This window comes from Polyergus mexicanus, unplaced genomic scaffold, assembly GCF_030449975.1.
Source record: "Polyergus mexicanus isolate NDT 795.1 unplaced genomic scaffold, iyPolMexi1.0 SCAF_17, whole genome shotgun sequence".
In the NCBI taxonomy this organism is placed as follows: Eukaryota; Metazoa; Arthropoda; class Insecta; order Hymenoptera; family Formicidae; genus Polyergus; species Polyergus mexicanus.
The window spans coordinates 719,074-734,583 of NW_027223337.1; the positions used below are offsets into that span (position 1 = coordinate 719,074).

The 15,510-nt window shown below is 29.7% G+C and overlaps 3 protein-coding genes across 4 annotated transcripts; 2 read left to right on the top strand and 1 right to left on the bottom strand.

The window, feature by feature from the left end:
• Window positions 1-186: 186 nt before the first annotated feature.
• Window positions 187-4,494, top strand: LOC138940470 (cGMP-dependent 3',5'-cyclic phosphodiesterase). The gene is made up of 12 exons (XM_070309394.1): window positions 187-595; window positions 934-1,050; window positions 1,523-1,770; window positions 1,847-1,956; window positions 2,026-2,165; window positions 2,238-2,424; window positions 2,525-2,706; window positions 2,790-2,974; window positions 3,124-3,388; window positions 3,481-3,765; window positions 3,834-3,979; window positions 4,052-4,494. The coding sequence occupies exons 1-12, from the start codon at window positions 494-496 to the stop codon at window positions 4,281-4,283; spliced, it is 2,199 nt and encodes a 732-aa protein (XP_070165495.1). The 5' UTR covers window positions 187-493; the 3' UTR covers window positions 4,284-4,494.
• A 2,316-nt stretch (window positions 4,495-6,810) lies between these two features.
• Window positions 6,811-10,855, top strand: LOC138940611 (lipase maturation factor 2). 2 transcript variants are annotated; one of them, XM_070309655.1, is made up of 11 exons: window positions 6,888-6,963; window positions 7,170-7,199; window positions 7,406-7,589; window positions 7,746-7,847; window positions 8,289-8,482; window positions 8,560-8,738; window positions 8,837-9,086; window positions 9,176-9,381; window positions 9,495-9,747; window positions 9,827-10,043; window positions 10,207-10,855. In XM_070309655.1, the coding sequence occupies exons 3-11, from the start codon at window positions 7,543-7,545 to the stop codon at window positions 10,484-10,486; spliced, it is 1,728 nt and encodes a 575-aa protein (XP_070165756.1). In that variant the 5' UTR covers window positions 6,888-6,963; window positions 7,170-7,199; window positions 7,406-7,542; the 3' UTR covers window positions 10,487-10,855. The 2 variants fall into 2 exon arrangements, with proteins under 2 accessions (XP_070165757.1, XP_070165756.1); XM_070309656.1 differs by lacking the exon at window positions 7,170-7,199 and having other exon boundaries at window positions 6,811-6,963.
• A 635-nt stretch (window positions 10,856-11,490) lies between these two features.
• Pbp95 (proximal sequence element A Pbp95) lies at window positions 11,491-15,008 on the bottom strand. The gene is made up of 3 exons (XM_070309654.1): window positions 14,696-15,008; window positions 14,514-14,597; window positions 11,491-14,447 (listed from the first exon to the last, which is right to left on the bottom strand). The coding sequence occupies exon 3, from the start codon at window positions 14,391-14,393 to the stop codon at window positions 11,661-11,663; it is 2,733 nt and encodes a 910-aa protein (XP_070165755.1). The 5' UTR covers window positions 14,394-14,447; window positions 14,514-14,597; window positions 14,696-15,008; the 3' UTR covers window positions 11,491-11,660.
• Between the last annotated feature and the right edge of the window lie 502 nt (window positions 15,009-15,510).

A 15,510-nucleotide genomic window follows, 5' to 3' on the forward strand; every position in this document is an offset into this window, starting at 1 on the left:
AATTTCTTCTTATCCCGCGTTCCGAGACACATCAATGGCAGTTCTTTTGTCAATCGGACGATGTATTTCTGAACACAATCATTTCTAGAGATTTATCCCTAGATCGCCTTCCAATCAGAGAGCGCGGAGAATTCTCTCTTTTGAACATACTCAAATTTATTTTTAATGCAAAAAGAAAAGAGAATCTCTTTCGATATAGTCGCGCGGGATTCCTGTTTATCAATAGACACACAATCAAAAACTTCGTGCTCGACGCATTTTAATCGAATTCGTGGATAGACGCTCGTGACACCCGTGCCGGCTGTTTGAATATACATAATTAACTTTATAGATTTGATATCAATTAATGTTAATTCACGCGGAAAATCATGGCGAGATTATCAACGTCGAGGGATTCTTCTACGATCATTCAATCCCCGCCGAGTCATATCTCTTTTTGAAATGATCACGAGAGATTTTCGAATGTGTACTCGATTAAATCCAATTCCTCGAAATGAATTGCAACTTGATTGCCGATCCGGCAAAAATCCTCTCGCTAATCGAGGAACTATGCGATCTACCATATACGGAGGTGCAACGACGGCTGAACAAATATGTACGTATTTATAAAATTGCGTCGTTATATATATATATATATATATATATATATATTCTAACATATCCTCGCGATGGAGTTGGAGCGATCTTTGAATGATCGGCACGATACGAGTTTTCGCGCTGATTGACCAATAGTAACGCATCGTGAATGATCATAGTCGTCTGCTAGACGACCGGGCAGATATAACAGAATAAGCGGCCAATTTTTTCTTTATATATATATATATATATATATATATATATATATATATATATATGTGTGTGTGCAATTAAATTTACGATTGTATATAATTTCTCGTATTTATTCCTTATTAATTTAATTTTGTTCTCTTTTAGGTGCAGAATGCAACAAATGCAAAATTGGTCTTTCTCATATCAATACTGGTGGAGTCTGAGGAAATGATTATTCATGTGATTGGCGAAGAAATTCTGGACAGAGAATTGAGATTTCTTGTAAGTTTCTTTTGAAAAAGTTTCTACAAAAATAAAGAACATTAAGAGAGTATTCCAACAATCTCAATCAAGTAATCATAGAAGTATCCTCTAATATAAGGAATATAGAAAATATATATTTTTTTTTCTATTAATAATTTGTATGTATAGCATTTAGAAATATATTTGTTACTTGTTACGTATCATAATCATATTTCATTGTTATCATAGCCAATTATTAAATTTATTTAGTATTTTAAATTGCTTGTAGATGCTTTTGATAAGATTGTGAACGGATTTTTTATAATTTTAATAACAAGATGTTTACTTATAAGATAAATATTATCGTTTTAATTTATTTTATATTTGATATCTCTAATATTAAAATATCTTATTTTGTATGATATTTGTAAAAATAATATTTTTAATAATATACATTTTTTATTTGATATATATTTTTTGTGAATATGGAAAAGGAAAATTTGTTTTGCAGATGACGAACAATGTTTTATACGAGGCTGTGATAAATAAAACATCATTAGTTTTGAATGTTGCAAAACTTGAGGAAGAGTTATTAAGATATATTAATAGAATAACAGATGCAACACCACAGTCCCTCTTAATAATCCCGATACAACATCCTTTTAAACATTATACAGTTTTGCTTGTATGCCTAGTAGATTATACGGATGGAGATGAAGCTAGGCATGCTTGTACAGAAATAGTTCAAGAATGCTTTAGGTATTGTGAAAGGAATTTATAGCTCATCATAATTGTTAATGGAAATATCTAATGTATTCAAAATGAAATCCTGCAGATTTAGTCTTGGATATTTGCTTAGTTCATTACATTGTTATGAAGAGACTCGCGTAAAACAACAATGTCAAAACTTATTAGCTGTTTCTAGGAAGCTCTTCACACATTTAGGTATGATAATTAATTTTTTAAATATACAATCTACATATTTTTTATTTACCTTTTAATTCAAATTCAAAGGAGACTTCTCTGATCTCTTGCGTGAGATTATGGCAGAAGTCAGAAAATTGACAAATGCAGAGAGATGTTCCTTATTTCTTTTGGACCCTGATCAAGAGGATTTAGTTGCAAAAGTATTTGATGGCATTTGCACAAACGAAGTAAATATAGTTAGTTTCATACACTATGATTAAGAGAACGTCAATATTCTATATAAACAATTTGTTTTCCAGAATGTAAACGAAATGAGAATTCCTATCGGGCAAGGTATAGCTGGTCATGTTGCAACTACTGGTAAATTACTTAATATCCGAGACGCGTATAATCATCCCCTCTTTTATCGTGGTATTGATGAGGCAACAGGATTCAAGACTAGAAATATCTTGTGCTTTCCAATACGAGATGAGAAAGGCATTGTTGGTAAATTAGATGTATATTAAATTTGTTGCGCAGAAGTATTGCAAATTATAATAAAAATATGAAAATTATAAGTATGTTATATGAGATTCTCATATTTTAGGAGTGGCTCAACTGTGTAATAAAATAAATGGTTTATATTTTGATGCCTTTGACGAACAGATCGCGACAGCATTTAGCATTTATTGTGGTATATCAATAATGCATAGTATTGTTTATAAAAAGATGCAGGATGCTCAAGCTCGAAATAAGCTTAGCAATGAGATAATGATGTATCACATGAAGGTGTATATTTGTTATAATACATTTTATAATTGAATATAGGATAATTATTATGAGTGCACTCATAATAGAAAATTGATTTCTAGGTGGAAGAATCTGCTGTGGAATTGTTGTTGAATTGCAGAGATGATCACAATATTAAAGATTTTAACAAATTCCATTTTAGTCCAAGGAGTGTACCTTACAAACATATGCCTTGCTATACCATTAAAATGTTCACAGACTTATCTTTCCTTAAGTATTGGAGAATTAAAATATCGACACTTGCAAGGTATTGATATGAAATATTATGTATATGTATAATTTATTATACAAAAATATAAATATATAATTTATATTTATTTAAAAATATACAATAAAATATACAATATAATAATTCAAAAAATATACAATATAATAATTCAGTAACATTTCTCTTAGGTTCATATTGTATGTTAAGAAAGGATACAGAGACGCGCCTTATCATAATTGGACACATGCATTTTCTGTAGCACATTTTGCATATCTGCTGATAAAAAATATGCAACTTATTGAGGAACATTATATGACACCTCTACAGGCTCTGGTATTTTTTGTATCATGCTTATGTCATGACATAGATCATAGAGGAACTAATAACTCATTTCAAACTCTATGTGGTACTGTATTAGCAAGTCTTTATAGCTCAGAAGGTTCTGTTATGGAGGTAAAACAGGATACCGTATATATGTATATATACATAATGTTGAGTTAAATTTAGTTTAAACTAAAAATAGATTTATTTCTTCTTTTTAATAGAGACATCATCTTGCGCAAACAATGTGTATTTTAAACACTGAAGGATGCAACATATTTGAAAGTTTGGATAGTGATGATTATAGTAAAGCCTTGGATTTGTTGAGGAGCAATATACTTGCAACAGATTTAGCTTCCCATTTTCGTAGCATAAATAAACAGGAAATGATATGCAATAAATATAACAAAGATGATCCAAAACAACAAAAGTTGTTATTTGAAATGCTTATGACTTGTTGTGATCTTAGCGATCAAACTAAAGATTGGAAAGTTTCAAAGAAAACAGCGGTAAATATTGTTCATTAATGTCTGAATCTTTTCGTAGCCAACAAATAAATTATAATTTTCTACATCAGGAACAGATATTTGATGAATTCTTTTTGCAAGGAGATTTAGAAAAGAGCATGGGCAATGCGCCTATGGAAATGATGGACAGAGAACGTGCGTCCATTCCCGATCTCCAAATACAATTTATTACTAATCTAGTCATTCCTCTCTTTACGTAAGTATATTCAATAATATGTTTCTTTCAATATTATATACTTTGTTTTCATTATATTATTTCATTTTCTAGTAATCTGTCATTATTATTCCCGTCGGCACAGCCTCTGGTTCATATATTAGAACACAATCTTTCATTATGGGAAGTGGCTAAGACTGTTTTCCAAAAATATTCCTTGTGTGGAACAAAAGGAATAGATATTTTGCTTGATCCCAACTTTGAAGATGAAGTACTTAAAACGTTTGCTCAAGAAAGTCAATGTTCCATGGAAAATTCTGAATGCAGAGGAAAGAATGATATATAAAATAACATTTGACAGAAAAAAATCAAGATTTAATGATATTCAACTTGAATTTTACATTTAAGAATCTTGGTACAGAATGATAAAAATATTTTTCATAATATTATGCAATAGATGGCAGATTTTTTGCATTTTATACTACATAAAAATCAATTTTACTAATTGATAATTTTTTTTTTAAGGATAATCTAAATTTAAGCAATTAAAAATCAAAATGTGATTTTAAAAGCAATGAGCTAAAATTAGATAATTCTATTTAGATAATTAAAGTATTTGAATAAATCTAAGAAAAAACAAAATCATTAAGTGTATATTATGCACTGCCAATTTTAACAATTTATATTTGCACACATTGTATATTATTGATATAATTGTTATTATTGAAATAATAAATTTAAAAAGTGTTAGTTCTGATATAATTTATTATTTATTAATATATGCAAATATTTGTCAGTGCATACATAAATATTATTAGTATGAATAAATTATATATATAAGTAATTCCAACTTATTCGATATGTGTTTTATTTTTATGTATTCTATAGATATGATGATTGTAATTTAAGTGTGATATGAATTAAATCAAAAGCGGTGCTGTGTTTATATATTAAATTTAAAAATATACATAGGAATAATTGATATTTATTATATGAATATATATATAATAAATTAAAATAAAAAAAATTTATCAAATAATAAATATAAAACTGAAAATTATTTTCTAGTTCTCATTTTTATTTATGTAATATTTGTCGATCAGATATTTTGTTAAAAGCCCGTCAAGTGATTTATCTCAATTTAATTATTTACGCAAATTGATTTCATACATTTTAGTTACAACATAGAGAGAAGCCTTTTAGTTAAATATATGTAATCAAAATTTTTATTATTAGTTTAATTAAAAATTATTTGATTTTGTGTTTAATGTCATTTTAATCGCAAAAATCTCAATTATTAAATCCATTAAAATTATTCTCAAAAACCGATAAAATACAAGTAAGAATCTTTCTTAAGGTAAAAACCGAAGTGACAGAAATCTAAATTATAAATTATCGTTTTGTTGCAATCCTTACCAAACAATAACTATTTTTCTATCGATATTTAAAATAAAGAAAAAATTTTGTCCCATTTATGATCTTTTGATTATTTAAATATAATTTGAATTGAGAACGTGCAATTAAACAATCGAACCGCAGAATCGAATAATTAATATAACGATAAGCGCTCTGTGATATATTAATCGTTTATTAAATAAATAATTGATCTATATATATAGAGTATTCGGCGACGTGAACATTAGCGCGCTATTGTTAACGTGTTATGACTTAGGCCGATATTACATTTGTCGTACGACAAATGTAATATCATCGGCCTTCTCATTCAATTCAGAGATACTGTATTTATATTTTTTATATTAATATTTTTAAATAAAATGGAAGTGAAAAAGACAATAATAGAGAAAAGGGATTTTTAGTCGTTTTTGAAATTAACGTCATATAAATACATATATATCTAAATGTTCTGAGAAAAGTATTATTTCCGACCTTTTAATTAAAATTCCACAAGATAGAAAAAACACTTAACATTTTACACGCTAAAAAAACAATATTGCACAAGATATCGCGGTTTTTTTTGACATTTCTCTAGTTACACCCGCAATTATGGCTGCACTCGGTAAGACACTAGAAATGCTTCGAAGCGTTTGGTTGACCAATCAGAACACAAAGAATAAAGATCTCTTTCTTCTGATTGGTTAATGCAACGCCTCGAAGCATTTCTAGCGTCTTCCCGATCGCAGCCTATGGCTGCAGTCGGTAAGACACTAGAAATGCTTCGAAGCGTTTGATTGACCAATCAGGACAGAAAGAGTAAAGATTTATTTATTTTGATTGGTTAATGCAATGCTTCGAAGCATTTCTAGCGTCTTCTCGATCGCAGCCTATAATCAATGTAGTTTTGATGCATTTTTCGTTTGACAGCCAATAATCGCATCCGATCATCTGTTATCGCATGACATTTGTAATACATGAAAACTATTCATTAGGTTAAAAAGGCGGTTCGGTAAATTCCATAGACATAATATATTTAGACCCAGTGTTGAGGAGTGAGAGCTGAGAGCCAAGGTGCACATAGAAAAGGACATACTCTGTTTCGTGCTTCTTGCACTCTCTTTCTCTCTCTCTCGCTCGCACGTAGCATAGCGAAAGAGTACGCTATGCTACGTGCGAGTGAGAGAGAAGGCAAGAAAAAGAGTATGTCCTTTTCTACGTACAATTTACCACTCCTTAAATAAAGGCAAACGCTCGGTCTAGATATACTATGTCTATGGTAAATTCCGGCGGTCCCACGTCCCACTCTCTCGTCGTGTTTACATATATATACATATATATATATACCCATTTCCCGTTATCGCTATATATATATGTATACATGTAGTACGTCGAAGATCGCCGAGTCGATATGTGCATATGTGTGCTTATGTGTGTGTGTGTGTGTGTGTTGCATTTATCACCGATCGCCGGTAGTTAGTCGCGCTTTATTGCGGTTAAATATCAAGTTTCTAACATAAAACGGAATCCAATACCGATTATGGCGCAAGTACGTTACACTCGTAATTTATTCCTGCGTGGAATCTGCATTATATACCTGTTCGCATTCCTCAGCTTTTACATACAGATTCCGGGTACGTATATTTATATTGTCTTTAAGGTGTCCTCCAATATCTTGACTTTGTATTGTGTGTTTATCTTTTCTCTCATGTTTTCTTGATCGCACGGAATTTTTTTCTCTCTTATTCGCGAAATATGTTAATTCAAAGAATGTATATCTGCTATTTGCCATATAAAAAAGGAAAAAAATAAGGAAACTGCTTATAAATGCTGATTTCAGTGACGCTTATGTGTGGCATTTCGGCATATTGTAAATATAAGTTTTTGCTTATTATCTAATAGTTAATGATTACGTTTTTTTTTTTTTTTTTGCTGGATGTATCTCATATTTAGATTATGAATCAAATTATGATTTTAGATCATATATAAATTCCATTGCAGAGTATATATGTAAATTTACTTTTAAAAAAGTTGAGATGTAATATTATAGTGTTATTAATTAATAATATAAAACAGGATTGTATGGCGATAATGGAATCTTACCAGCCAGAACGCAGGTGGATCTGAAAACACGTGCAACACTATTTAATAAACTGAAACAGAAACCGACATTCTTATGGTTTGCGCCGTATCTAGGTTTAAACGTAGAGTATATGCTGGATGTATTATCTCTATTTGGAATTATTCTCTCCTTTGCAGGGTATGTTATTACATTAAAGAACTGCAAGATTAATATTAAAAAAATAATTTTCACTGTATAGAAAACATAATACAAAATATAATATAATCTACAGATTCAATTATATTAAAGTTATATAGCCGTCTTGTTAATGGTCAAAATTATATTATATTGCAGATTCGTCTCGCAAAAATTTTGTATTGCGCCAATATTTGCAGGTCTATGGACCTTATATTATTCTTTATATCAGATTGGTCAAACATTTATGTGGTTTCAATGGTGAGTTTTGTAATATTTTAACTATATAATATATTTTCCACTATCATCTAGAGAATTATCAGATTCCTAATATTGCAAATTCTGTTGATTCACTTACAATATTTTACATATACACTGTTATGTAAGTTTAGGTACTTAACTTACATTATATAGAATAATGTGTAACATTTAATTTTCAATGGCAAGGATTATATTTCTATTAATTCAATAAATACTATCAACTGTTATAATTTTCTGAATGAACATAATGAAATTAAATTTTATACATTTGAAATCTATATGTAAAATATTAAAAAATATATATAATTGAAATATGTATAATACCAAATATGTATTAATATATTTTATAAAATTTACATATAATTTATTTATTTAACTATTAATGATTCGATTGTTTAATAATTTAATGGAATATATGTGTTTATTTATTAATTTATGCAGGGATATTTTATTATTGGAGGTCGGATTTCTATGTATACTTGTAGCACCATTTTGGTACTCTCATCGTGGAAAACCAAGCACTCCGAGCGATGCTGTGACATTCTGGACTGTGCGTTGGTTACTTTTTCGTTTGATGTTTGCTAGTGGAGTAGTAAAACTTACCTCAGAATGTCCGTTATGGTGGAAATTAGATGGTAAGATAATTTTTGTAAAATCCAATATATAAAAATAATATTATTTTATTTATGAAATATTTCACTGTATTTTATAGCTCTAAATGTCCACTTTGAATCTCAATGTATACCTACTCCTCTGGCATGGTATGTACATCACTTGCCAATATGGTTTCTTCGATTAAGCACTGTTGTTACAAACGTTATTGAGCTTGCCATACCGCTCTTATTTTTTGTCCTGAATAGAAAAGTGAGAATAATAGCATTTTATTTACAGGTATGTTAGCTATGATACATCTATAATAAGCTAGAATATCTACAACTTATAGATCGATTATCATTTATTATTATTATGATATTCCTTTAATATTCCAGGTATTGTTGCAAGTCTGTATAATTGCCACTGGAAACTACAATTTCTTCAACTTCCTAACGATTTGTTTATGCATATCCTTATTGGACGATCAATTTTTCTACAAACGAAAATCTAAAAATGATAAGTCTCGTATTATAAATTATCTTTCGACATTAATAAGCGTATTGGTTTATGGAGGAGTTATATATGGGACATATATTTATTATAATCTTAGGATAACAGACAATTGGATCATTCAATCCGATATTGGTATTTTATTTTAAACATAATATTACAACAATCAATAACAATTTAATCTAATGTATATTTATATTGATCATGATTGTTCTTTTTTGTAGCATTTACAAAAGAACAATTTGATTATGTTCTTTCTCGTGTGGTATCGTTTTCTATATGCGTCGGTATAGCATCTCTCGGATTAACGGCAGTGGATTCTATAGTTAATTCTGCTATGATTACCAAAGGGACGCGTAATAAAATTACAACAATGATAGTTACAATTTTCTACACCATAGCAGTGTGTTTGATTTTTGCTATAAGCCTTGTAAGTACAACAGACAATTCTGATTTATTTATTATTTTTATTTATTAAGTCTTTAACAAAACACATAATGTGTCATACATATATATAAAGTGTAAGGCATAAAATGCTCACAGGTACCATATTCCACTTTGCATACTTCTACAATTTTATCGAAAAATTCGACGATATCTGTTCAATTGAAACAGATGCATGCAAAGGTGGATCATCTTCATTTAGTGAACAGCTATGGGTTATTTCGTCGTATGACAGGAGTCGAAGGTAGACCAGAAGTTATAATAGAAGGGAGTGACAGTATTGATGGACCTTGGAAGGAATATGAATTTTTATATAAGCCAGGAAACGTTAACAACTCGTTGCCATTTGTTGGTAAGATGTTTATTCAATGTTTGATATAAAATGCGTTATTTCGGAGCTACTTATCAATAAGCTAACTTTTTTCTTGTAGCACCTCATCAACCTCGTCTCGATTGGCAAATGTGGTTTGCTGCATTAGGTACATATAAACAAAATCCATGGTTAATGTCGCTAACTTATCGTTTATTGACTGGGCAGCCTGAGGTACTGGCTCTAATAAATACCGTCGAAAGTCCATTCCGAGATAGACCGCCGAAATATATCAGAGCTAGTCTCTATTATTATCATTATACATCGTGGAACCAAATGTAAGTACATATAATATTTTGCAAGATAAATATATATACATATATATATATATATATATATATATATATATATATATATATATAATTTAAATGTATATATATAGAATTTAACTTACATGAATCAGAGTAATATATATTTTATCGATAATGTTCCCGCATATAGAACAAATACTAATGCTTGGTGGACCAGAGAGAAAGAAGGGGAATATTTTCCGATATTTAGCCGGGATCATCCACCATTTATCGACTATGTGAAAAAAATGAAGGTTATACAAGACAAGCCTGATTTTAAAATCGTAAACGAACCACTTAAATTTATTCTGGACAATTTGAGATTTTTAGTCGGTAAGATAGAAGCGAGTTTATTTTTGTGGGGTGTCTTTACAAGTGGATGTACAGTTATTGTAACAAGTTATACTAGTTCGGTGTCAAAAAAGAAATAAATATTGAAAGATAATCCTTATAAAACTTGAGACATTACAAAAATTAAGAGATACCGGTATTAAAATAAAGCATGCAAATTGTAAAATATATATATATATATATATATGTATTAACTAAATGAAGATTATGTACTTGCATATAGCATAGCTTACACATACAGGTACTTTTTGCATGTAAAATATACATTTATATTTCTTCTTTCCATATATTAGATCTCTGTCAGACAATATCAATCATTATCATGTATAATAATAATCATGTACGATAACGCTTATAATGCGTATATTCAATAAATCTTCGCTTTAAAATATCTTAATGTATAAATATCTTAATAGATGAAAAAAAAACGCATATTGTTTCATATAAATTAACATTTTTGAAATCTAATGGACGATATGTTCAAAGTGTATATTATCATGTCTCTTGTTTATACTTGTCTGAAATAACCTATGTTACTATTTCATGTGCTTAAGTTGGTGATTATAAACAATATATAATACTCGAAGTTGTATAAGTGTTATTACATAGCATCGCTTATTAATTTTGCTAGTTTTAAAAACAGTGTAATATAATAGCATTTATAATAAAATAAAAAAGGAATTGTTTATTATCATAAAAATAAAAAAAGAACATACTTTGATATATGTATGTACAATATATTTTTTTACCTAGATTATTGCTATCGCATTTTTCTAATATTGTTTTACGAAAAAAGAAGTATCTTTTCTTGATATTAATTAGACAGGTGGTAATAAATTATATAAAACTAAATATAGTTAGTGCCACTCTCTTATGGCTATTAAAATTTATAGCTGTTATTTCCCTAAAATTTATAGTTTTAATTTTATATTCTATAATCGTAGTAAAAGTACACATATATATTTGTAATGTGTGTGTGTGTGTGTGTAAATATATATATATAAACTTCCACTATCGCTAATCATCACAGTTATGTAATACAATACAAATAATTTTCGAAGGATTATATACATATATATATATATATATATATATATATATATATTTTTTTTTGTAATAAATAAGTTTATCTTACATCAGTTTACTTTAATTCAAAAACGGAAAAGGAAAATGTAACATATTTGTGAGAAAATGTGCTTCCTTTAACTTACTTTCTTTATCTTTGATTGATTTAATGATATCAAGAATCAAATATTATTTTGCGATTATTTTATATTTTTTGCAAACTACTTTGCAATTACGTACTATGGGAAGATCCGCAGTTTCAATATTGGAGTCAAACTTAGAGCTGCTATTGGCAAGAATGTTATAGTTATTTGTTTCTTCATTCAATTCTCCAGAATTCATATCTTCACATTTTCTCTTTTTCGAAACGGTTTTCTGATTCTCATCTATTTTTGTCAAAAATATAGGTGCTGGTCCAGATAGTTCCAATATGGAGTTTGATAAACCTATAGGAAGTTTAAATAATTGCAGCAAACGAATTTGCAGCAATTGATATTCGACGCTTTCCGTTTGTATAGGACAGTTTGTTGTTGTTCGTTCCGTTTCTTGTTGTTCACTTTTAAATAATAATTCGCAATGCTCAGATTTATTTTGACATTCATACAACAATTTCCAAAGAAGCAAATTCTTGAAACCTAATAAAGTTGCTCGATTCGGCATAATTATATTCGACATAGTGAATAGCTTTTCTTCATATTCATCGTTAATATATTCAGTGCTTATAGGTGTTTGCAATTTATTCGAGCATTTTCTTTGCTTGTAGTTTGTTAACTTCAAATCCACATCCGTACTATTATGATATTCTGGTGAAGTGCTCGCTTTATCAAAAGAGAGATTACATTCTAATAATTTGTATAAATTTATATGTCGCTCATCGCATTCGTAATAATCACTTAGTAATAATTGACTAAATTTGTAAAATTGAATTTCTTCCTCATGATTAATGAAATCTATATAGAAAGTTGTAGAGAATTCTGTAGGCACATCGATAAGAAATTTTTCATTGACATTTAGCTCGCAATCTATTGATTGATCTTTTCTCTTTATCTTCTTTGTTCTTATGTATCCATCAAACGGTAGTGGCGGTATGAAAGAACATTCGCTAACTTTTTCGATACGACCAAACATTTGCATTCTGAACTTTTCTATTCGCTCATGATTTTGTATTCCATTATTTCTTACATTTATGTATTCTTTTAGAGAAGCCAAAAGTAGTTTTTCCCTTTTATTTAGATGCACAAAATTTACAAAACTATTTGAAAGATCAACATTGACGTTTAATAAGTTTAATATATCATAAAATCTTCTAGTATCGTATGCGAGCTGTTTTGAATCGTAAGATTTTTGAGAATTGATAACTTCTAAAGGAGGTAAACTAAGAATTTCATACAATCTTAGCTGAATATCATCAATCGTGGTTTTATTACATTGTTTCAATGTATTCTTAGATAATTGCTTATACATTAAAACCTGTTTACCATTTCTAGATTGTCTAGGAATATCTTGAAGAGAGATATTTTTCTTTGTGTAATTTTGTATCGCGTTAAATCGTTGTCTCACTTGTGTTCTTGATTTGTTGGAAAAATACATGGCTATCTTGGACCAATCATTATTATAATTTTTGTGTAGTTGAAGCAGTTTCTCATCATCGTCGATTGTCCATATTTTATCGTTCATGTTTTTCATTACTGTATGATAGCGTTCATTGAGTTGTGTAGAAGTTCGATATGGCATCACCATATTTGAGATTTTACAGAAGTCCATGCCATATTTTTCTACCGCTTCCATAAGAGTTTTTGTTTCCAAATAAGTAAACCTGCCTTTCCTTAAATGCGGCGCTGTCCTGTACATCCACCGTGTGTAAACCTGCTGCTTGGTTCTATGCCGCATATGATTAGCAATTTCGGACCAAGGAATGTAATCTCCAATCTGGAGTTGGTTTATGATATTCGCGAGACATTTATCTTCCACCTTAGTCCAAGCATGTCCCGAGGATGGCATCTTCTTAATGGTATTATACCTGATGAAACATTGATAAGCACTACGATTTGTTTTTAACAACTGTGTAATAGTATCCCAATCTTGATATTTATATTCTTTGGTATATTGCAATAGTTTCTTATCCTCTGCATTTGTCCACTCGCTCTTGTTGAAGTCGGGATGCAAATAGACATTCCACATGGCTTGGCATTCACCCGGTGAATGCTTATCGTCGAAATCTATTCTGGAAATTTTATGCCAATCAAACTCTCTCTCGCCGACCGCTCCCACCATTTCTTTAAAATTTCTAGGCAGTGGTAATGCCATATTTTTAGCTTGATTGTTCAATATCTCTTCATCAGACTGTTTATCATCATCAAATCCTTTAGACAGTACCGATTCAATAGCCTCATTTTCTATGGCTTTTAAAAGTATTTCCCTATCTCTTCCCGTCCAACGACTCGGTTTTCTAAGAGATGACAGAAATAACTCACCGCGTTGTTCCTTGAGCTTCATGTCACAGTTCTTGGGTGCTCTAAAATGATTCTTATCCTTAAAATATGGCATGCCAGCATTAGTGATTGCAATTCTACTAGGAATACGTAAACTTGATCTTTCACTGGAACTCATTTTTTCTTCCACTTCCTTTATCTTCCTCTCACACTCTTGTAACAAAACAATCAATTTTTTCTTGGCTATCATCAGGCCCGTGATCAATTTTTCATTCATCTCGTAAACGTTCAGAGACTCAATGTCCTGATTTTCATAGATATAGTTAAAACATTCATCGTCGCTCCCATCAATATCTATCGAGGGAGTGCTATCGGATCGCGAATTACTAGAAATAAACTGTTGTTGTGGGTCACTGGTTGTAGGTAAAGACAAAGCTTCGGTTAGAGCTTGAATATCAGCTTGAATGTCAGAATCGTCGGATTCGCTCATGATGAACAGAGATTTCTTCGCAACTTTTTTTTAATATACCTGATATCTCTGCATCTAACAAGATAGAACAAAGTAGAGTAAAGCGTTTAATCGTACTCAATAAACAAAAGACAAACTTACGATAGCAATCGGACGTGCGATTTATCCTCGAGTCAAAACAGCATTGGAATCCAAAGAAAATTCTCTCGTATAATACAATGTCACCTAATTAAAATCACGCAATACCGAACAATGTGTCAATATTATTGTCAAACAAAATTGCACGATTTTGTTCATTTTATTCATTTGTTTAGCATACATACAATCAGAAATAGCGTGAGATCAGAAATCGTACGTCTCTTCTTCTTCTTCTGATTATTTAAATGATTATATCCATTCCTTTGTGTAATATTCATCCGTTCTTTCTTTTTCGTGTTTTGACATAAAAAAGAATAAAGACACGTGTGTTGGAACTGTTGGATGAAGGAACAAATATATACATCGAAAGATATATATCCTCGCCGTGCATACGCAGGCTACGTTCCAATATTCACTGCCAGTAAAACTGAAAATCTATAGTGTACGTGACGAAAACTATAGATTTTCGGTACTGACAGTGAATATCGAAACGCAGTATAGTTCTCTTATATAGCAGATACCGTTATTTTTCAGTCGCGTACATACTTTATCGCGATGGGTATCATTAGACGAGAAAAGAATAGAAGATAATAGATGATAATTGTCAAATCTATTAATTTCTGTCGCATCTCTGCAGTTAAATTATTATACCAATATCAACAATATCATATATATTTGTAATAAATTTATTTCTTCCAGTCTCTTCATAAAATCAAATTCTTTTCCTATATGTTTAATATTAGTTATAATTGTATATGCGTGGTTCTCCTAATACAATATTTAATATATTATATATTAGTGTAAGTTTTAAAAATAAACATATAGGAAAAGAATTTGATTTTATGAAGAGACTGGAACAAATAAATTTATTACAAATATATATGATATTGTTGATATTGGTATAATAATTTAACTGCAGAGATGCGACAGAAATTAACTGTCAAAAGAGCAATTACATGCCATACAAAAATTGACTATCGAATAAAAAAAAAATGTCCGA

Bases quoted from the DNA above. Each gene is read 5' to 3' on its own strand.
- LOC138940470 (XM_070309394.1), top strand. From the start codon at position 494: ATGAATTGCAACTTGATTGCCGATCCGGCAAAAATCCTCTCGCTAATC. The intron at 596-933 runs GTACGTATTTAT...GTTCTCTTTTAG, and splicing joins AACGACGGCTGAACAAATAT to GTGCAGAATGCAACAAATGC. The intron at 3,389-3,480 runs GTAAAACAGGAT...TCTTTTTAATAG, and splicing joins CAGAAGGTTCTGTTATGGAG to AGACATCATCTTGCGCAAAC.
- LOC138940611 (XM_070309656.1), top strand. From the start codon at position 6,870: ATGGCGCAAGTACGTTACACTCGTAATTTATTCCTGCGTGGAATCTGC. The intron at 8,739-8,836 runs GTATGTTAGCTA...TTAATATTCCAG, and splicing joins TAATAGCATTTTATTTACAG to GTATTGTTGCAAGTCTGTAT. The intron at 9,748-9,826 runs GTAAGATGTTTA...TTTTTCTTGTAG, and splicing joins CAACTCGTTGCCATTTGTTG to CACCTCATCAACCTCGTCTC.
- Pbp95 (XM_070309654.1), bottom strand. From the start codon at position 14,393: ATGAGCGAATCCGACGATTCTGACATTCAAGCTGATATTCAAGCTCTA.